The sequence below is a fragment of the Podarcis liolepis genome (assembly GCF_965112155.1).
Source record: "Podarcis liolepis genome assembly, chromosome: 12".
NCBI lineage: Eukaryota > Metazoa > Chordata > Lepidosauria > Squamata > Lacertidae > Podarcis > Podarcis liolepis.
In genome coordinates, this window is record NC_139563.1 from 11,403,438 (window position 1) to 11,426,358 (window position 22,921).

Consider the following 22,921-nt stretch of genomic DNA (forward strand, 5'->3'; position numbering starts at 1 on the left):
GCACCAGACCATAAGATGCACCTAGTTTTTGGAGGAGGAAAACAAGAAAAAAAATATTCTGAATCTCAGAAGCCAGAACAGCAAGAGGGATTGCTGCACAGTGAAAGCAGTGATCCCTCTTCCTGTTCTGGCTTCTGGGATAGCTGCACAGCCTGCATTTGCTCCATAAGATGCACACACATTTCCCCTTACTTTTTAAGAGGGAAAAAGCGAGTCTTATAGAGCAAAAAATACGGTACTTTCTACTTGCGTTTCTTTCCCTAGCATTGTTCATTTTTATAGTCTCCACAGTGTTGCTTTATTTTGATCACTCCTTCATAACATTAAAAACAAACCACACCCAAATTCCTTCCTCTATAGGCACAAAAAGGGTCTCTCACTTGATATCTTCTCACTGTATGCTCTGGTCATCTATAACTTTTGACACTTACGTCACATAAATCTTTCTGTTTGATTCAATTTCCTTTCTGTTATTTCAGGACTGATCACTCAGATAAATACATCAGTATCCATTAGCTACTTTTACAGTTTTTTGCCACTGTTGTCTGCTTCAAAATCACTTACTAAAAGGAGGCTTTGTGGATTCCTTAAGTACCTCACTACACTAGGTGATACATTCAGAATTCTGCTCAGTGCTTGAGGTCCATTCCAGGAACTTTCTAGGGCACCAAGAACAGATCTGCTTCAAAATGTGCCTTGAGGAGAGGCCCCATGTCCTGGAAATAAGTTCAATAGAGTTACTGGCCCATATGAATGTGGATTTAAAATAGCTAGAGAAATTACATCTGATCCAAAAATGCACAGCTGTTAGAGGCTTTCAGAATTAAATCAAACAACATCTGGCACCCTCCCTACTTTTAGGTAATTTTAGAGAAGCCAAAAAAAAGGGGGGAGGAGAGAAAACTGGGAGTTTTCCATTGCTAGCATCTCTCCACATGTTCAGATTGGTCTAATATATTTCCTTTTTAAAGCTCAGCTCATACTTGTTCACAGAAAATAAGTATCTGTGGTAGTTTTTTCTGCTTAAGGTAAACAGATTTTTTTCCACTCCTCAATGCTTAATTTGAAAATGTTAAGAAGGGAATCTTACTTAAATGCAATTAATAGGAAATTAATCTGCTTCAAAATACTTTAGAAAGCTGAGATTTTACACTGTGGCATATTTTATAAAGTGATTTGTGGTTGTTTTGTGTTACTATTTTACTTCTTGTATTTTTGTACAATACTTAGAGGTTTAGAAATGATTTTAAATAAATTATTCCACTATTAGGTATGGCTTTACAATGAAGATCATGAGCTGATCCTAAACAATCTCCTATGCTTGGATGTGTCTGAATCTCGCACTTCTGATCCACCACGCCTTATGAAATGCCATGGATCAGGAGGATCTCAGCAATGGGTGCTTGGGGTGAGTTGCGGACAAGAGTGGATGATTTCAGATCTCTTTCTGTGTGTGTCTTTGTGTGGGTAAGTATGTGATTTTCTAATTCTGAAAATCACATATGGGTTAACAATTACACAGTAATGTTTTTCAGTACAGGTTTCCTATTCAATGATGTATGTGCTCATCTAAATTATGTGGAGATCGGTGGAGGAGTGAACTATCATGTAAATGGGCCATTGTTGGAATAAAAATCCAAATACCTCCTTTTGAGGTTACATGGAATAACCTGACAAGCTTAACAATGGAAGACATTTATCTACTGGGGAGTAGCCATGCTGGAAACATTTAATCCAGAGTCCGATTTGCAAAAACCTGGCCATATATGTGTTGACTGTAGATCTAATGGAGCCATGCATTCTCAACACCAGCCCCTCAATACTCTCCCCATACTGGAGGGCATGTCTGCAGGAGAGCTGTGCAATAAATTGTTGTGCCATATTGTTGAATATCGGTACTGTATTGAAATAACATTGTGATAAGTGTTTCCACAAGGCAATATGCCGCTAAGCAAAAAATGGAGACTTAACAGCTTCCCAGGGGGTAGCTCAGCTGAAGGACACTTTGCATAGCGGCCTTGGTGTCTCCAGCTTTGCTTGCTCTCTCCCTCCTCCCTCCTAACCAATAAGAAATGATGCCAGGGTAGTGCATTGCATTTTGAAAATGTGCCTCTTTACTACCATGTCTGGTTATTTTGAAATGAAAGTCTGTTCTGCAGTCCAAATCATCTAGACGGCACTAGGCTGGAGAAGGCTGACCTATAGCAATATCCCATGAGATGAGCTCTCCGGGATTAGCTTCATGGAAACAATAATCTCACTGTTTTTGTCTACAGTGGTAATGTATTGTAATGTTTGCAGAGTTCCCCAGCTTTGCAATACAGTGGTACCTCGGGTTAAGTACTTAATTTGCTCCGGAGGTCCGTTCTTAACCTGAAACTGTTCTTAAATTGAAGCACCACTTTAGCTAATGGGGCCTCCCAATGCTGCTGCCACGCTGCTGGAGCACGATTTCTGTTCACATCCTGAAGCAAAGTTCTTAACCCGAGGTCTATTTCTGGGTGAGCGGAGTCTGTAACCTGAAGCGTATGTAACCCAAGGTACCACTGTACATAGATTTGGCTAAGAAAAGTGATCCAAACAGATCACTGCAGCATCAAGCTTCAAACATTAGTGCCTGAATAGTTATTGAGAGTTCCTGTCCTCTAGATGAGTGGTGACTGAATCAGGGCAACATTTTAACCTAGTAAGGTCAGCTCTTCTCACCCCAGCAAAGACAATAATCTCATTCAGAAGCAGGTTTTGAGCTGCTTTGCCTCAACTGTTGCGTTTTATTTTTCTGTCTCCAGAAACATAATCGACTCTATCAGGTGTCCGTCGGGCAATGCATGAAGGTAGCTGATCTGCTTAGCCTCAAAGGATATGTGACCATGGCAATTTGTGACGGCTCCCTCCCTCAGCAGTGGCGCTTTGAAAGCTGAGTGACAGTGAAGGCCCATTTCCACAGTAGCCCATAGTTGACCTTATAGAGCCTGCAGTCCCTGCTGCTATTTCTGAAACGGAACAGTTTGGGAAGCTTTTAGAAGCAAGCGGAATAGGAGCTGTGGCAGCCACGTTTCAATCTCTACACACATAGAAGTGCAATTCATGTAAGTTTTTTGCACTTCCCTGGCAAATGTAGATACTCTAAATAGTTAGACCATTGTATTTAATTAGGAAAGAAAATTAATATTGAATATTTCCAATAGTCAGATGACTACCTTGTCTTTGCCAGTACTTCATGCACAATTATTACTGTACTATTATTTTCTTTGTTTGGATGATGAATTATTTTAACTGATCTGGAAAAAGAATATTCATTTTTAAACAAATCTCAGTATTTAATTTTAATTCATTAATTTTAACATGTTACATTGTTAACATTTTATGTCACAGCATTTAAAATAAGTCATTACAGATTTTGATGACTCTGGGCAGCATCCAGAATCATGAAGTGGAAATATGTTTATGCAGTGGGTCTCATGCCTTCTGCCTGCTGCCCTCCTGTATCCCAAAAGCCTCCCCTGACGATCTGGGAATCCTTAGGGAGGTATGGGAATGGGGGCTGCAGCAGTCGGGAACAATTACTGGAATTCAAGTAGGGGCTGACTTGCAATAGCAGAAGTGCCTTTCTGCTTGCAAATCTTCGGGTGCCACCATATGAAATTGGCATTTTAAGAGCAAGTATGGTACTTTTTCTGTTATAATCAGTTTCTGAGTGAAGAGGTCAACAGACATGATTATGGTGCAAGATGTATGTATCTCAATACACTTGTGTGGACTTTTTAATTTCTTCCTCTGGATTGAAAGCATTAATTGCTGATTTTTCCTTTATTGGTTCATTCAGCACTGGTTTAAAATGCAGTTGCATAATAAACTTGTGAAAATACTTCAGGGTTAACAATGTTTGAAACATTTTCTGTCTTTCTCTGAAATCGAGCAGTATGCTTAAGACCTTGTCCAAAGGGGGTGGGGGAGATCTGTACCTTATAAGAATTTATGAATTTAAGAATTAAAAAATTTAATTTGCCACAGAGTTAATTTTTACTGATTTGTGGACTGTATGCTGCTCAACATACAAATGGAATACCAGCTAGTGTGTGCCACCTGTCTTATTTTAACAAGTCATCTAGTTAGGCCTGCATCCCCAGCACATAACACAGCACAGTATGAACACTTCTGAACATAGACTGCACTTTCATTTCAGTGAAGCTAGCAGCTCTGTAAGTATGGGGAAGAAAGCCCTTGTTAGGAAACAGCTCTCATGAAGTATATAGTCCAACAAAACAATGGCTATCAGCTGCACTGTGTACATACAGAAAGAAAGATGTGGGTGGAAGTTACAACGCCAATTCAAGGAATTTGAATCTGTCCTAATATTTACTGTACCTTATTTTCAAAGAATTGAGCAGATTATATCCAGATGTGGAAGGCTATGGTATCCAGAATAGAAAATTGAGTGGAGTTCTTGTGGGCAGTGATTTTACTCTGCAGATCATTCAAAAGCCATATACTATAAATAGTCTGGGAAGCATTCAGATTATATGAATTGCACTGTGGCTTTCTTCCAACTTTATCTGTTCGAGGCTATGTGCCTCTCAGCAATTAAATCATTGCTTTTGGTATTTTAGTTTGGAGTAAAGGTGATGGATTTATTTTCATATTATTATGGCTGCTTCTCTCTTTGAATGGTAGTGCAGTGCTGTACCAAATCTTGAGGCTCCTAAGAAAACCATCTAGGAACATTCTGCTAAAATAAGAAACATTTCCAAATGAAAATATAGAGGTAATATTTATAGATGTAAAATATTTTATTTGTAAATGCTGATCTTCTAAATCTGTTTCCACAAATTTCAAAGCCCATAACACTCTGTATACTTCAAAAATTCATTTTTTGCCAACATTAGATAACTATTATACAGAACAGAAAAAACCTGTAGGACAAATACTGGTAGGATGTTGGAATATTGTACAAGAGAAGAAAAATATTCGAGAAACAAATTTCATACAGCTATTTATCAAGAGAAAAATATATACAATTGATTTATTCTGTAAGATAAAAATACATCATGCCATATACATTACAAGTTCAGAACTGTAGCACTGAATATATCAACAGTTTTACAGTCCACTTTCGCTGTGCACACAAAAAACTTCATTTTTTTAATATTTAGACTGTGAAGTGTCAGTACCAGAATTTAAAGTACAAAATAAAAAAACTAAGCTGCTTCAAAATGTTGATTAGGTTTCTACAAGCAAACACAAACAGTGTTTTATTTTTTTTAAAGAAATGTAAACAAAACAATCCATACCAACACATTTTTTAAATTACATTTTCCAAAACCCTATTGCCAGAGTCCTGCAGCTGAAAGCACAATTACACCTAATTTTTTCTTTGTTTTTACTTTGAAAGAAGGCAGCTATTGTATTAGACTTACGCTCTCACTACACATTTCTATTTTCATTACATGATTTAGTGTAAGCTGAACAGTTCATGTAATCCCCACTACCTTTTTCTGGAAAAGAAAATCAATGTTCAGCTTCTATTTTGGGTGGTTTTAGCAGTTATTCACAGTTATCACAAATTCTAAGCACAAAAAAACCTGATTTAAGAAATAGGGATGTAACAATATAATACAAATAAAATAAATCGGTCTAAATTTCCTCAGACATCTACAAAAGTCATAGTTGTAATATACATGCTCTCTACCAGTCTTAACGGTTACTTAAAAAAGTTATTAATAGAGCACAGTTGAGCCTGCTTTAAAGATTAAAAAAATAAAGTAAAACCTCTCTTTAAATTGAGATTTTGGTTATTCCATAACAATTGTAATGGCATTTTTAATACATGAGATCATATTGTAACATCCCTATCAAAGTTTTATAATAAGCACCCGAACTGCTGCAAAGTCTGGTAGCATTTGGTCAATTACTATTTTTTTATACTGTACTTTATTCCTCAAAATATTTACACTTTTGTACAAAGTAACAGGGTTTGTTAGTTCTGCAGGTAACAGCAGCAGCTTGGCTTCTAACTTTTCCTTTTAAAAATAGCTTCATTCACTTATTTCAATAATAAATACAAAAAGTTTCTCTTATTTTACAGAAATCAAAAACTACAATAAACTGACTCATGGAATCAAGTATTTTAAATGTATTTTAGTGCAAGTTATTTCCCTTAGCTCTATCCCTAAGGAAGTCATTTCAGTACATTCCTTGTTCAGTGGTGTCTACTTTTATTTATTTATTTTTCTGTATTTAGAGGGCCTGCCCCTTTAATAAGTAAGGCTGTGGCCAGCACTTTGGACGTCTCCCTTTCGCTGGTGATTTCAGTCTACATTCATTGATGCCCCACTGCCCTTTTGCAGTTCAGCCATAGCTTCTCTGCCCAAGTTCAACGATTTCTCCTTATGAGTTCATAAAATCAAAAGTGCTGGACTGGTTTGGAGATCAGTTTCACCTCTGTGTGCCTCGGACATCAGGCAACAACTCCATATTCTGCCAGCTTGCTTCACACTGGTGTAGAATACAACTTTCAGAAGTGATTGCTTTCACACCCACCCACACCCACCCCATAAAAATCAAAAAAATCAAAATCACTTCTTCCTTGGGACAAGCAACCCCTGGAGACAGCAAGGAATGCATCTAGTTCATCCATTTTCGGCAGTTTACAGCTCCACAGTGACATGGAATCTTGTGCTGGTCATCTTCAAAATCAAACTTATAGTCATAACAGAGCTGAAAGAAAGGGACTGCCAGTTAGGTTTGGTGTTTGCAAAATCAAGAGCAACTACTCACCTCATATATATATATATGGACGCTTTCTCAATTTCATCATATGCTGTTGGATTTTAAGTTGCTAACATTGATTATGGATGGAAGAAGCAGCTTCTTGCAAGGTGAACTATGCCTAGGGTGCTAAAGCTCAGCCTTGTTGAATCAATATAGTGGTAAATGCCATATTCATCTGTAATGTGATAATGGGCTAAGTAGCCGCCCAGGATGGGTGGGGTATAAATAATAAATTCTTCTTCTTATGTTATTAATATCCTGAAATGGTGTTGCAGATTAAGGGTTGGTTTAGGAGCTACCCCATTTCGGTAAGCAGTCTAACCAGCTCATTGTGGCTGTTTTTATTTGCCAGAGTTCTTGCTACTGAAAATATAGTGCAGAATCAAATGTGCTGATTGAGGTGCAAGAATGTTCCCTGAGGTGTTTGGAAGCATACACCTGAAAAGCCTTTATCTGTTGCTATCAAAGTAACTTTCCACATTGGGGGCAAATACATCTCCACATGAAACAGTCTGCATGCTGCCCAAGAACTCTACAACACTGCTGTGTGCATTTGAATGGGGTCCAAAACAGTTACACCAGAATGAAATATTTTTTTAAGTAGTAGTTTTCCAATATCCTATTTAGTGTGACGTTTGCACACTTCTATATGTGTACTTGCAGAAGTAAGCCCTGTTGAGTTCAATGAAAGTTACTCCCAGGTATGTGGGTAGAGGAAAGTGGTAAATGTTAAACAGCTTTACAGTATAAACAAACTTTAACAAGGCATTCTTCAGAATGGCTTCTAATAGATTGCCTAAAATGCTAAGCAGTGCATGGGAAAAAATACAAGGGGGTGAGACTGTCCAGTTGACGAGTCAACAGAAAATAAATAAATCATGGTACTTAAAAAAGAAGCAAGTGCTGAAACATTTTTGTAACTAGGAATTTTAGAAAGAAGAAATTGAGCATATTCTACAAATAAAGGTTTAAGCTACTAGAAGCTATGCAAATCCTACCTCTTCTCCCTTCTGGATTCTCCTGCTAGAGCTAATGATGATCTTATGTCCCCTTTCAAAGGTTACCACCTCAGCCACACAGTTTGGTGCACAGGAATGGTTAATATACCTACAAGGGGTGGGGGATGGGAAAAACAGGAGAAATCCAGGCACATGTTTTAAAGTGTTGAGGAAGCAAACTCATTGTACTGTAAAATATATATACAACCTCTGACCTTTGCCCAGGAAAAAACAAAAGTTCAAAAAGTACTCTATTGCTGGACATCTGCTTTGAGAGCACAAATCAAGGCTACAGTAAATTAATAAGGCAGCTTTAGAGTTTACTGGGAGTATGACAGTTGAATGCGCCAACTTAGAGAATAAAGGCAATTGCGGAAGAACACTTCCAGTAGAACTCCTCAGGAAAGAGCCGGCAAAGAGAACATGGATGGCATCCAAAAATGAGATCACCATTCCTCTCAAGAGCCACCCACCTTGCAGGACCTCCTGTCAATGTGGCATCAATGACATGGTCATTGTCAATGCGGAACATGTACACTCCGCGATTCTGCGAGGAGGGAAGCAGAGAGAAAATGTTGTCAGATCTGTACAAGAAGAGTCAATCATCCAAACAAAAGGAGTGACACACAGTTCAAAGTGTTTTTCAGATTCATAATGAGACAACCCATTAGCATACTATGGGAGACTCGGGTATATTTATACCCAACACAGAAAGCAGAGCATGCTTACTAGTATTTTGTGACTAGATGTATTGAAAAGAAAAGGCAACCTAGAAGATCCTTTAGAGACAGGCTCAGACACGGCCACAAACTAATAGTCTCAGTCCCTCTAAATCAGGCATGTCCAACTTCCAAGAGACTGTGATCTACTCCCACTATTAAAAAACAGGCAGTGATTTACCCATTGGATTGACCAAAGTAGATGAGCTGTTTTTGGAGAGCAAAAGTTGTTGAGGTCTTTTTTTTGGGGGGGGGGGGGAGAAGATCGACCAGGGATGCCCAGCGATCGGCCGGTAGATCGCGATGGACCTATTGGACATTCCTGTTCTAAATGAATTCACAGTCTCACACAATCTGTACCTATAGTCACAGGATGGTAGTGGGGACATGGATGTTGCTCTGAACGATTGGTGTGTACGTAGTCTCTGTGTTGCACAGATCTCTCTACATATATGGGCCCAGATCTCAGTTCATATGGACACGAACACACATTTTTCACACACAATGTTTATGAAGCACAATGAACATCTGTTAATACTTTGAGCCATTTTTTGAAATTCTCAAGAAACACCAGGTGCTCCTGCTGTTGGAAGACACAGTTCTGAGTGCTTCACATCCAAGCTGTAATACATGTCAGCATTCACAAAGCTATAGCTGTTTGCTCTGGAGAAGAGCTCACACATTTTTGACTATCTTACATGAGTTCTTGAAACAGGTTAAGTTGTCTTATATAATACCTGAGATTCATAAAGCTTCTCTTTCCTGTTGGCTACCTCATTGCGGATGATGGTTCCAATATATTCAATGACCATGGTGTGCTTTTCAATGTCTCTAGCAGCATATAAGCCCAGGCCCTACAAAGAATAGTAGATGCTTTAGGAATATCTCAGTACCAGAGTGCACAACCTGAACACTATGTTGGTGTGGTTTAACATTAGGGTACAATAACTTACACGACAGAACTGATGCTTTTTAGCAAACTTAGTCAATCCTACACATGTTTACTCAGAAGTATGTCCCTCTATGTTCAATGGAGTTTACTCCCGTTTAAGGGTGTTTAGAGTGCAGCTCAAATCAGCAAGGGGAAAAATAACACTAACATAGCCCACCATTACACAAGTGCTATTCATAATGTAAATTGCATGTAGTCTTTTAGGCAAGAAACCTCACAAGTGGCTTACATAAGCCACAATACAACATATTAATAAAATACAGGATCACAAATACATCACATATATGAAACAGCCCCGAAAAACAGCTGCATGTCCAGCAACAGGCAAGCATCATATAATTAATATCAGCTAAAACATTTAAACAATTTCAAATCAGTGAGATCATAACATCTTTAAGAGTAAGTGGCTTGAAAATAATAGGCTTATAAAGCCCAATTGAAGGCCTGCAGTTGGGAAGGAGCCATTGAGATGAAGTTCCATGAGTGCAGGGCTAGCACCATAAAGGCCCTATTCGTTATGCCCACCAATCTGATTGATCTTCCAGGCAGGCCTTACAGCAGGGTCTCCACAGTTGATCTCTGGGCCCAGGCAAGTATGAAGGACTCCTTTCTCCTTTAAAGATCAACACCAGTACAGTGGTGCCTCGCAAGACGAAATTAATTCGTTCTGCGAGTTTTGTCGTCTTGCGATTTTTTTCGTCTTGCGAAGCACGGTGTTGGGAAAGTTTTGGAAAAGCTTCAAAAATCACCAAAGTCTTTAAAAACCTCAAAAAGGCTACCACACCGCGTTCTATGAGTTGCTCCTCGAAGTCAAGTCGCAACTGTATTAACGGTGTTAAGAAAAAGGAAACAAACTTGCAAGACGTTTCCATCTTGCGAAGCAAGCCCATAGGGAAAATCGTCTTGTGAAGCAGCTCAAAAAACAAAAAACCCTTTCGTCTAGCGAGTTTTTTGTCTTGCAAGGCATTCGTCCTGCGAGGTACCACTGTATATGAAATTTATTGATGTTATACCGTATTTTTTGCTCTATAAGATGCACCAGACCACAAGGCGCACCTAGTTTTTGGAGGAGGAAAACAAGAAAAAAAATATTCTGAATCTCAGAAGCCAGAACAGCAAGAGGGATCGCTGCGCGGTGAAAGCAGCAATCCCTCTTGCTGTTGTGGCTTCTGGGATAGCTGCACGGCCTGCATTCGCTCCATAAGACGCACACGCATTTCCCCTTACTTTTTAGGAGGGAAAAAGTGAGTCTTATAGAGCAAAAAATACAGTATATTTTACCAGCCATCTGGCCCACATTGATAGATATTTTCCACTAATGGAAATGTTCTAGCAATCTTCAAAGGCAGCCCTATATGCAATAGCAAAGTTGGGATGTCACTAGTTCATGAATAACAGAAGTCAGGTCCACTCTGTCTACATAATTGGGGCTCCTCTCTTGTGGAGCCAATCATCTACCGGCCAAGCAAGTTTAGCAGCAGGCCGAGATGAGCAAGGCAGACTACTATGTCCACCCCTATTGTGACCTAACAAACCCCCAACTCCCAAATTAACTAACACATCAACAGCAAATATGCAGATAGAAGGCCAGTAGTGGTGGTGATAGTATATTTTATAGACTGTCACATGTACAGCTTATCTGCATATTGAACAGATGTTTGTTCCCTTGAGACCGAGATGGCTGACTTGGAGAAACTATATTTCAAGCAGCACACATTTCCCCCGAAGATATTAGAAAACCGTCTGGATTCATCATCCTCTGGAAGCAGACCATTAGTGTTGACCCTCCACCACTGTGAAGGTTACAAGAAGCCTGAAGGTCAAATTTAATCAAGTAATGATCAGTTCATGACAATGAAGCTATTACTAGCTCCTCCTCCCACAGAGAATTTCCCCCTAGCCCAGTACAGAACACCAAAGTATGCTATACAACTTACATTGAGCCTGATTTTAATCTGAGCTGGACCATGGATTCATATTGTTTTCATGGTTGATTGGAAGAGACAGTGGCAAAATTTTAAAAGAATGAATGCATTGCACAGCAAAGTTGTTGCAACTGACCTGAATACGTGAGCGTGCCAAATAGACGTTGGATTTCCATTCGGTCTTCATTTTTCGGTACTGAGAGGACTTTGAATGAACAAACTGTTTACTGTAAGGTGCATTCAGTTCTCCTGTAACTGTGCTCTGAAATGACTTTGAAGTGCTGGTGCTATTTAAGGTATGAGGCCTGCAGTAGTGGGTCATATAACAGAAGAGACAAAGAAGGAAAACTGAAGATCTCTCTGAATTTTATGACATTTAGAGGTTGTTGTTTTTTAAAAAACAAACTCAAAAGACAGACAGACATTCAAAGCCAGCTAGCAGAGACAACAAAGCAGCTCCCCTGGCTCAGACATGCACATACACAGCCAACAACAACAGGGTTTGTAAGCAGCACACAGAAGCACAGGTATTCTACGCAGCCTATAAACCCTGGGCTGTACTATGTGAATTTAAAAGAAAATACCTTAACACAAACCTCTTGACATGGCTGCTCATTTTTGGCTCAGAGCGGGCGCAGCCTGTGGGGTTGATGGCAAGAGGAAGTTCCATGAGGGGGTTTCGGCCATACCGGAAGGTGTAATGTTCACAAGCCTCAACCCCAGGAAGCTGTAAACACACCAAGGAGTCACATGTCAATGCAGTTGCAGAATATCCAAATAAATGTTCTTTGATTCAGGAATAGGTTTAGGAATTAGAATAGCACACACAAAGAGAGATAGCACTCAGTGAAGTGCTTTACAAAACTGCCTTCTTTTTCCTTCTTGCTTTTCTTTAAGAGCACAGATCCTCAAACCGATTGTACAAACCCAACCCTGCCTTTTCTATCCTAGTCTGCAATGCTCAATAAGTCCTTTGGTGCTTTGCCCACTCACATAGTATCTACTAATGCATACTTCTACCTGCAAAACCTGCTGCCATAAGTGTTGAAGAGAAGAGAAAGAGGTGGGGTGAGCAGGCAGGCAGGCAACCCCACACCAAACCATTGTTTCCTGTTTCTAAACCTCTGAAAGTGAGCCTATAACCCTGGCCAAAAGGCCTGCTTCAGGGCTTTTCACTGACTAAATTTTTATGCTAGTTATGGCACAGAATTATATACCAGAACCATTTCTTCCTTCAGACTCTATGACAAGTTTTCAATAGGTAAGAGCCTGGACACATGTTACATGCATTGCATAAAAAACTGTTGTGTCTAAGACAGACAATGATTTACTACTAAAGAGTAACAAGCCCAGAACTGGCCTAGTACAGCCACATGACCTCTTACCGATTCAGCAATCCTAGCCACTGCAGAGACAGTCAAACCAAAAAGGTCTTCACCCTTTAGATATGCAGGGAATAGCTGCAGCATTTCAGAACTCCTCCTTACTGAAGCCACAGGCTCTAGGATTTTATCCCAAACACCTGCATAGGATAAAAATTACAGTGAATCACAAAATAAATGCAAGAGAAAAAACAAATCACCACAATAAACTTGTTTAAAGTCATATCTACTTTGGATGTAACACTAGGATTGCTCTAAAATACTAAGAATACATCTTGCTCCCAAGATGAATTCTTTACATCAATATCACTTCTGCATGGAAAACCATGTATACACTGTGTATTGACTGTCCTATATGATGAACACAGCATGCACACATGGCAAAATAGCATGGAGATCATCACATACAATACTGACATGGGTACTCACCATTTGCTACAAAGAAGTCATTTGTGCATTGACGAGTTAGCTCGTGTGAAGTGGACTTACATGCAATAGGCCTAATGGCTTCCAGTAACCAGTTAGAAATAGCAAATGAACGTAAACAATGAAATGCACATCTAGCAGTTAGGCCAAAGACTTTCACAAGATTCCCTGTTACCTTTAGGGGTTGAGTCAGTAAGAACCAGGTCTTCATGGCCTTGCTCAATGATCCTGATCACAAAGAGGGGAAGACCATCCTTCTCTTCAATGGAACACAGGTAGCGACACCTGCGGTTGGCATAGCGTGTGCTCCAATACAACCGGCTGGCCTCGTAACCCACAGGGTAGAGCACCTTTGAAGAATGGAAGGCCTGCATCTGGTGTGGCAGCAGCTGGCCAATCGTGTGGAAGATGAGGCTCCCCACCCGGAAGGTGTGTTCGCGATCCCCCCGTTGGACTATGCTGGCAATTTGTCGGACTTCATCCCGCTGGACGTATACCCGCCTGAAGACTGCAAAATAGCTGAGTTCTTGCTCGTGAGCGCCCTTTGGTTTGTGCATAGGGCAAAGCATAGTTTTGTCTTTAAAAAACATGCATTGTGCTTTAATGGCGCAGGTAAAGTGATAAATATTGGTGCACCTTAACCTGTGACAGCCGCTGGTGGCGCCCATTTTGTGACAGAACATGCATTTCATCTGCAAGCCCCTTCGCAGGGCGAGCTCCACGTTGATTAAGGCACCAGCTTGTGTCTCATAGACCTCAGTAGACCAAAGAGCACAGTTCAAGTGGACCCAAACATCTAAGTCAAGGTTTAGAAGTCTTGCTGGTCCATCTGTTAGCCCGTCGCCCTCCTCATGACAGAAACAACACTTTCGGTAGTCCTTCGGCACTGGGTCAGGTTTAATGGTTGTGCCCAGCTTTTTGAGGAATTCATCTATCTCCTCATCACAAGGCGGTTTGAATGTTCCTTTAGGAATCACAATCTGTATGTTCCACTTTTTCCACTTCATTCCTTTCCATTTCTTACTTACTGGTCGACAGTCATCCAGACCATTCGGTATGGTTCTCAGGCGAGGTTTTAGCTTCACTGTTACCTTAAGCTCATCTGGTTTTGGCTCGACTCTGGCTGCTTCAAAAGCAGGAGGGAAGGTGATAAGGGGCGAGGAAGGCGGAGAAATCTTTTCCTGTAGCTGAGGGAGGCAGTGCACATCTAACGTAGAGATGTTGTTGTTATACTGATGGAACACTTTCGGGGCTGCCTCCTTCAATGGAAACTGTGGCAAGGTAGGAATTGATTCCTGAGGAATAATAAAGCAATTAAATATGGAATCAAGGAAAACATGTTTGGTCAATATTATTTCAAAGTCAGATGCCTATGATGTATTATGGTAGTTATGAATGCATGAACCAGCAACATCCTATTTTACTTGCAGAGGAAACCTTATTATCTTCCTGGTACTGTGTCTTCCCAGGCAGTGTGGTAGACCAGTAACACTAATAATAACAGTAAATGCTTAGAAGACATGTGCTAGGAATTTAGAAACTTAAGGCTGATTTACTTGCAGGTAAGTATGCCGGCTTGATGTTTGCAATGATATACTTCTCCACTTACAAGCAAATTTATTCATGGGCAGGCACATCAGATTGCAATTTTAAGCAGGAAGTTTTAACAGAACAAAGTTACCTAGGATACCTGAATCAAAGTTAGTGAGTTATTGATACTCCAGGGAGACAACCTGAAAATGATATCATAAAACACCACCCAAGATAAGATTCTGATGGCACCAAATATTCTGAATGTATCATGGGATGTATCATGCATATGTATGTCACTGAATGATGGCTAGAATGCACTGGGAATATCTGCTGCATGCTGCTTCAAATGATGCCAGCACAGGAAAAACACTTAATAGATTGTACCCTCTATTGCAACAATACTGAAATTTTTGGGACAGGTACTGATTTAATCTTCTGCAGTTAACTGAGATGAAAGCTACTCTTTGTTTACACTAGAGATGGATCTTGCAAACATTTTTTTTTAAAAAAAATCAGAATACAGTATTTCATCTAGCTTCAGAATTTTGAAAGAAACTGAATCACTGTATATATTTCAATTAATATTTATTGTGTATTTTATTAATGCAGCAGCACAGGGAATTACCTTGCTTTCTGAGCTTTTTGCTTGCATGGATGCTGAATAAAGAACAAAGCAGTTGTTGCTACAGAAGACAATGTCTTTCTCCATTCTTTCAGACTTCTCTCTAGAATCCTGGAAATAATAAGCCAAAGAGTGTAAACATGAACTTCAGGAAATTTCATTTTTAATACATATAGTAAATTAGAAAAACCAAGCTGCCCATTACTTGTAGAAACCTTTTCTTATGTTAATACAAAATCTTAGAGAACAAATCTTATTCAGAATGAACTAGGGAAAGCATTCACTTATGTTGCTAGTAATGTCAATGTGTTTATAACTCAAGACTTTGCTAATTACATAAATGTGAGTTGATGAAATACCGTATTTTTCTGTGTATAAGACACCCCCCATGAGTAAGACGACCCCTATTTTTTTAAACCAAAAATTAAAAAATCAGTATTTGAAACATCAAACAAAACAACTTTCTTTCAAATTAAAATAAAATAATAAGGAAATTGTCCAGTAGCACCATAGAGACCAACTAAGTTTGTTCTGGGTATAAGCTTTCATGTGCATGCACACTTCTTCAGATACTTTCTTTCAGTTAGAGTGACAGGGGGAGCTTTTGCGGGGAGATCACCTTCAAGCAAAGGCAAAAACTCTGCAGGATCAAAATGAGCTGGCGCGTAGAAGAGAGGGGGCCAGTCTGTTGCGGTCAAGCTCTTTGCAACCTAAGCCACAACCTGCCCAATCCTGCTCTGCCTAGAGACCATGGCAGCAGCAGCAGCAGCAGCAATGCCCAGGTTCCAGGATCAGAGCCGCTGGAGCTGGGAGTGGATCCAGGGGCTCTCGCGTGCCAATCACCTCTCCGTGGACTAGGCAAGGTGAAGCAGGCGGGTGCCAGAACTGGAGGAGCCGCCTGCTCCCCTCCCAAATAACACCTTCAGCGTACCGCTGACATCACCAAACTTTGGAACTTTGGCAGAAAAGGTTGGGCGAAAGTTTTGGAAGGTGGGAGGGGCAGCAGAGCAGAGCCTTCCGCGCAGGATGACGAGGCGTCCTCTTCAGCATTGCACTAGAGGAGCTTCTACAGGATGCCTCATGAAGCTTAGGCTCCATGCATCAGGCTCACTCCTGCCAGAGGGGTAAAGAGTGACTTTGAGCATGAGCAAAGCGCCATGTCACTTGACAGCAGCAAAGCTCCCCCCCTGCCCCAATTCACATTCCGTTTATAAGACATCCCCCAAATTTTGACTGGGGGGAAAAATCAGGTAAAAACATCATCTTACGCACAGAAAAATATGGTACATTTGTTTCTTGATGTAAAAAATAGTTCACACTGCACCTCAGAATGTTAATTTAAGACACACAGCCCTTTCACTATGAACTATTTGTAGCAAGAAATGCTGGCGTGTTGGCTTGTAGTTGCATACTAAAACTACCATTATTTTACATATGATTTTGATTGTACGAAACTACTTGGTAGTGAAAACAATTTCAAGGAAAGATAAATTGGCTGGTGGTGCTAGTATGGAGGCATGGAGACTTCTGAAATTTCCACTTTGAAGCACTCTGGTATTTATTCACAGGCTAGAGAATCCCTAGGGATCTTTATTTTTATAGAACTGTTGAAACAGCAGAAATAAAATGAGAGCAAGATTTTTTAAAATTATGAACTCTCTTCTGCAACTGATAAAACCTTATTACTCTGCAATAGCTTTTTGAGTTATTTCTAACTTGCCAGAGACCACTTGTTAATGAAAGAGAAACCTCTATTGAATTCTACCAACCTCCAAAATGCAGAACAGTAATAATTAAATAGTTGTACAATGTGAGGTATATGAACTGTAGGAATCAACCTGACCCCCTCTTTTTGTAGTTTAACCTTATAAAGCAAAAAACAATAATAGACAAACGGGTATCACAGTAGTACCTGTTTCAGGAAAGGTAGATCACTGAAGGATTTCCGTACTCCACTGCCCAGAACTACGACTTTACAATGAGAGCACCACTGTGACCTCAACCCTGAACCATCTGCAACATGTGGACTGTGTGCCTTATAGCCTGCCAAGACTTAACAAGAACACCAACAAGTTACAAAGTGCCATTTTGAATAGAGCATATGCATTACTTCAGTGTAAGTATTAACATGGGCGTGCATGTCCCCCCAAATAATTGCTTTCATTTTTAAAGCACAATTTCCCTACAACTGTTGCACAGCAACACACCTTCCACCACTGCGGACCTACTTTGCCCTTTCCCTTCATACCACCCTATTCTTTTTACAGTGCTTCTGTTTACACATTTTTACACTGCAGTTTAATGTGACAAAATATCTGCCCCTGAATAATCTTCCACAAGTATGGGTTTTGCCTAGTCACTCTCACCAGAACACAATTCGTATTACTGAGGAGACAGAAAAATGAAGCGCAGTGTCATTTTCTCACCATGGATTAAACTCATTGCCACCTTTTCTAAAAAAAAACCCCAAAAAAGATATATCCTTACTCACCGTTACCACTTGGGGGAAATGGCATATTATGTTGTTTGAGTCCGTAAGGCCCTGTTAGTCCAGGAGGCCCTACAGTGCCTGCCTGAGGACCGTGAAGTAACAAGTGCTGCCTGTACTCAAAGGCTACATTTGCTCTGTGAGAGTTCATAATTCCCAGAGAGGATGGAACATCTGGTGCACTGCTCACTTCATAACTGTTTGGAATTCTGACATGCAGAAGATTGGAAAATGCAGCCACCACACTGCCAATATTCTAGAGTGGGAAAAGGGAAAAGGACAAGTGCATACCATCTTTTTTCTTCATCACATACTTAAAAGAGGACTGCACTGAAATGGATGCTTCGCAGAACAACCTCCCCCCTCCCCTGAATGCTCTCGCCCAGTTTTGGGGTGGGAGGGATGTAAAACAGGTCACACATTTGCACACACTCCAAATGGCAGACTGAGGGCAATGCTTCCTGGGCTCACTTCTGTTCAGCTTAATGACAGTAAATTTGACTGATTGCCTGATGATGCAACATCAACACACTAGCTACGTGATCCCTGATTGGCCAGGATTACATTAGTAAGATGCCCTTGTTTTCTTTTTTTTAAGAAGGCACCTAAGCTATTATTATTATTATTATTATTATTATTATTATTATTATTATTATTATTATTATTATTATTATTATTATTATTATTATTATTAAATCAAGGAAAGCAGCTGCTTCAAAGAGCATGTGATAAAACAAGGAAATTGGGAATTTGTGAACCCAGCCCTCTGCAATCTAAGTACAGTGGTGCCCCGCAAGACGAAATTAATTCGTTCCGCAATTTTTGTCGTCTAGCGAATTTTTCGTCTTGCGAATCACGAAATCCCATAGGAATGCATTGAAAATCAATTAATGCGTTCCTATGGTCAAAAAAAGTCCAAACAAAGCCAAATTTGGTACAACAACAGTTTATTAACTGCTCTTTAAAGTCACACATACTGTAAAGAGCAGTTCAAAAATTTAAGGGAAAATAAATTAACTTTATAAACAAAACATGTCTTTGTTTTTAGACAAAGAAAAAAAGTCGCGAGACGTTTTCGTCTTGCGAAGCAAGCCCATAGGGAAATTCATCTTGCGAGGCAAATCGAAAACGGAAAAACCTTTCGTCTAGCGAGTTTTTTGTCTTGCGAGGCATTCGTCTTGCGAGGTACCACTGTAAGTGTCTTTTTCTTCGAAAAACTGTTTGTGGGAAGTATTTCAGTGCAGATTTACAATTTAAAGAAACGGCACTGAAACTAATAACCAGAGTTTACAACAACTGTTGCACTGCAACACAAATAAAATAGCCATGACATCTGCAGGACATCGGGCACAACATTGTCACAGATACATGCAGCTCACTGGAACTTTCCTTACCTCTGCAGCTGTGGGATGTAAAGTAATTGCTATGGATACAAGGCCAGATTTTGGACCATTTTGAGAAGGACCAAGCTGAGAGCCAAAGAAGCCAGAACCAGGCTCTGTTTTGATATAATTCCTTTTTTCTTCTGAACCTTCAATTAAAGGGAGAGATACAAAATTAAACATGCATAGAACTGAGGCACATGAGCATGCCGGTGGGGAAATTAGTACAAACATCTAGAAAATATTTTGGCAATACCTTTTCCAGTACTGGCAGGTAGAATTGGAATGATGGGGGATGGAACAGGTTCGGGCATCTCTTCCTTTACTGCTGACAGATCAGGGTATCTACTTATTTCCATGCCCATTACACTCTCGGGAGAGGAGGAAGGAACAAAGCTGTCAGGAGTGTCTCTGTCATCACAAGGATCCTGAACCCTGAGAGGGAAAATAATTGGAAATGTTTTTCACATATAGATGTGTAAAGTGGAAATGGGTATGTTTAGCCTGGTAAAGAGGAGACTGAGAGGAGATATGATAGGCATCTTCAAATATTTCAAGGACTGTCACATGGAGGGTGGAGCTTGTTTTCTTCTGCACCCATCCAGTGGATCCAAAAGTTACAAGGAAGGATATTCCGACTAAACCTCAGTAAGAACGTTCTGACAGTAAGAGCTGTTTGACAGTGGAATGGACTCCCTTGGAAGGTGGAGGACTCTCCATTGTTTGAAGTTTTTAAGCAGAGGTTGGATGACCATCGGCCATGTATGATCCAGTTCTGGGCACCACAGTTCAAGAAGGACACTGACAAACTGGAATGTGTGCAGAGGAGGGCAACCAAAATGGTCAAAGGCCTGGAAACGATGCCTTATGAGGAACGGCTAAGGGAGCTGGGCATGTTTAGCCTGGAGAAGAGGAGGTTAAGGGGTGATATGATAGCCATGTTCAAATATATAAAAGGATGTCACATAGAGGAGGGAGAAAGGTTGTTTTCTGCTGCTCCAGAGAAGCGGACACGGAGCAATGGATCCAAACTACAAGAAAGAAGATTCCACCTAAACATTAGGAAGAACTTCCTGACAGTAAGAGCTGTTCGACGGTGGAATTTGCTGCCAAGGAGTGTGGTGGAGTCTCCTTCTTTGGAGGTCTTTAAGCAGAGGCTTGACAACCATATGTCAGGAGTGCTCTGATGGTGTTTCCTGCTTGGCAGGGGGTTGGATTCGATAGCCCTTGTGGTCTCTTCCAACTCTATGATTCTATGATTCTATGAATTTACCTGAATTCAATAGGACTTACTTCTGAGTAACATGGTTATTTAGAATTTAGCAGCATCATGGAGCACCTAAGATAACAGATACCCAACACAAAACAAAACAAAAAATAATTAGAGAAAATATCTACCTCAGCTCTTCATGATTGTTATGAGGTGGGGTTGGAAGAGAAGCAGGAACATCCACACTTTTAGGACCCTGAGCCATGGCTCTGGCTAACAGATCATCCTGTGGTCTGAAAGGCAGCTGAAACTGCTTCGGTCCCAGAGCTTTGGTAACTGAAATGCAGCAAGAACAGACAAAACAAATGACCCAAATTTTCAGTGACCTATAAAAGGGGGGGGGGTCAAAAAAATGGATCCTAACTTCAACTTAGACTTCTTTTGTTTTACATTTAATTAGACTTTCAGTCAGTAGCTGAAGTTGTGAAAATCTGCAGCATTCTCATACAAATGAAAGGATGAGGGAAGCTCATGCCCACTTTATGAGGAGCTGGGTAGGATGGAAGCAACAGGGTAAGCGACATCAGTTGCAGAGGGGCTAGATGCTGGCAGTGAGGCAACATACAGGTTAGCTAGCACCCAAACAAGCCCTAAAACTTAAAGCTGTTCTTTCTTGTACAAAAATGGTGTGTAAGCATCCTGCAACAACTTCCAAAATCTTCAAAAATGTTTAGATGTACAGCATTCCAGGACTAACAATATAGCTATCTATACTGGCCATATATACATTATGTAAGCACAGAATATGCACAAAATGTTCATCAAAGTTGTTCCTATACATTTTGTGAGAAATGATAACAAAAAGTCAAAACATTCTGCTGTAAAGTGGATTTCAAATCTGAAAAAAGTAAGCCCCATGTTTCATTATAGAGAATCTGAAAACTGAAAATGCATACTCTGGCATACATGTGAAAACTTACCATCATGCCCTCCAAGCATTCCAGCCTTTGTAGCAAGTTCTTCAGTGGTTGCAAATCCATTTACCATTTTTTGGCAAGTCACAGGTGGAGGTGTAGGAGGGAGGGAGGCCGGAGGAGTGGGAGGGTTACTCAAGTTATTCTGCTGCATAAGAGGAAAGAATTTAAAGTTAGCTTTCAGCAAGCTTATCTGGTACATGATAAGTTATGTATCTTACATACAAAAGGTCCAACAGAATGCACATAATTTTTATCTTACAACTGCACATACATAATGCAACTATTTATCTGCCAGTCACACTGGCTTGGTTCAGATGCAACACAAAACCTGGTTTGGTGCTATGAGAATGAATCTGGAAGGATAATATACTCAGAATAAGAAGTCAGTTGCTGGGTTTGGCGGTAAACCATAGCTTACTATTATATCGAAGCATTTGACCCTCAAACCAGGACTGCAAGCTTTGATCAACTTTGATTTTGCATGGCAAATGCAAACCATAATTTGCAGGTCACGTTTGGAGTTATGCCTGAACTGAGGTGGCTGGCTTGGTTCACACATCACACTAAGCCGAACCACGGCTTAGCATAAACACGTGTGTGTGGGTTCTGGACAAGAAGATTGGCTGGGAAGGAACAAAAAAAAAACAAAACCTCATTCTGCTGCAGCACTGCAGTGAGCTAAGCCATGGATTGGCCTTAGCCTGTCATCTGCAGCTGGGCTTGTGGTTTATCTCTCTCCAGACTAACTACAAGTAGTAAGCAAGATTTGCTCCATGGTTTATGGCTCACGGTTTGTTCAGGAGAACTTAACCACAAGCCTGGGTTTGGATGACACAGGCCTTAGTTCAGTGCAGGGCAGCAGAACAACAGAAGGACCAGTGGGGAGCAAAGCAGCCACAATCCCCTCTATGGGAGCCCACATGCTCATATGTTTGTGCTAAGCTGATGCACCATAGCCAAGGAGATCCTCTCATCAGTCACCACCTATCTAAAGGCTTCCTCAAACTCGGCCCTCCAGATGTTTTGAGACTACAATTCCCATCATCCTGACCACTGGTCCTGCTAGCTAGGGATCATGGGAGTTATAGGCCGAAAACATCTGGAGGGCCGAGTTTGAGGAAGCCTGTAGTAGAGCATCTGCTTTACATTTCAATTTATGGCATCTCCTCTCTGGGAAAGTCCCCTGTCTGAAACCCAGGAGCGCCTTTGCCACTCAGTGTATACAATGCTGAGCTAGATGGACCAATGGTCTGACTCAGTATAAAGCAGTTTTCTGCCTCTAATAAAGGGAGTGATACATACGAGAAAGGAAGGACAGTCACTATCCTTCAAATTACCAGTAAGCAGTCCTTTATGACTTCAAATTATTTTGTGTTTGCATTGCGCTGGGAATTTTGTTTAAAAAATAACTTTAAAGGTTAGGATTACAACCTTCACAATTGCATCAGTTTGAAAAGATAGTTATAGAATAAAAAATATTTACAGTGTGAGTAATGGGTCACATCCAATGCTGTGGTTCCACTACGGCATTAGACT

At 40.4% G+C, this 22,921-nt stretch overlaps 2 protein-coding genes across 22 annotated transcripts in view; one reads left to right on the plus strand and one right to left on the minus strand.

Moving 5' to 3' along the window:
* GALNT11 (polypeptide N-acetylgalactosaminyltransferase 11) overlaps nt 1–3,883 on the plus strand; it is a 34,361-nt gene extending 30,478 nt beyond the window's left edge. For all 6 annotated transcript variants that reach the window (XM_083466972.1, XM_083466971.1, XM_083466968.1 and 3 more), the window contains 2 exons: nt 1,271–1,408; nt 2,790–3,883. In XM_083466972.1, coding sequence (XP_083323098.1) covers nt 1,271–1,408; nt 2,790–2,921 — 270 coding nt within the window. In that variant the 3' untranslated portion in view covers nt 2,922–3,883. The remainder of the gene's footprint in view (nt 1–1,270; nt 1,409–2,789) is intronic.
* An 888-nt stretch (nt 3,884–4,771) lies between these two features.
* KMT2C (lysine methyltransferase 2C) overlaps nt 4,772–22,921 on the minus strand; it is a 151,638-nt gene continuing 133,488 nt past the window's right edge. For 13 of the 16 annotated variants that reach the window (XM_083466464.1, XM_083466454.1, XM_083466453.1 and 10 more), the window contains 15 exons: nt 21,389–21,530; nt 20,597–20,744; nt 19,455–19,633; nt 19,211–19,347; nt 17,820–18,072; nt 17,241–17,380; nt 15,332–15,439; nt 13,349–14,468; nt 12,751–12,887; nt 11,950–12,092; nt 11,502–11,670; nt 9,226–9,342; nt 8,243–8,316; nt 7,770–7,878; nt 4,772–6,717 (listed from right to left, as the gene is read on the minus strand). In XM_083466464.1, coding sequence (XP_083322590.1) covers nt 6,625–6,717; nt 7,770–7,878; nt 8,243–8,316; nt 9,226–9,342; nt 11,502–11,670; nt 11,950–12,092; nt 12,751–12,887; nt 13,349–14,468; nt 15,332–15,439; nt 17,241–17,380; nt 17,820–18,072; nt 19,211–19,347; nt 19,455–19,633; nt 20,597–20,744; nt 21,389–21,530 — 3,069 coding nt within the window. In that variant the 3' untranslated portion in view covers nt 4,772–6,624. The remainder of the gene's footprint in view (nt 6,718–7,769; nt 7,879–8,242; nt 8,317–9,225; nt 9,343–11,501; nt 11,671–11,949; nt 12,093–12,750; nt 12,888–13,348; nt 14,469–15,331; nt 15,440–17,240; nt 17,381–17,819; nt 18,073–19,210; nt 19,348–19,454; nt 19,634–20,596; nt 20,745–21,388; nt 21,531–22,921) is intronic. The other 3 variants (XM_083466455.1, XM_083466462.1, XM_083466463.1) reach the window with 2 other exon arrangements.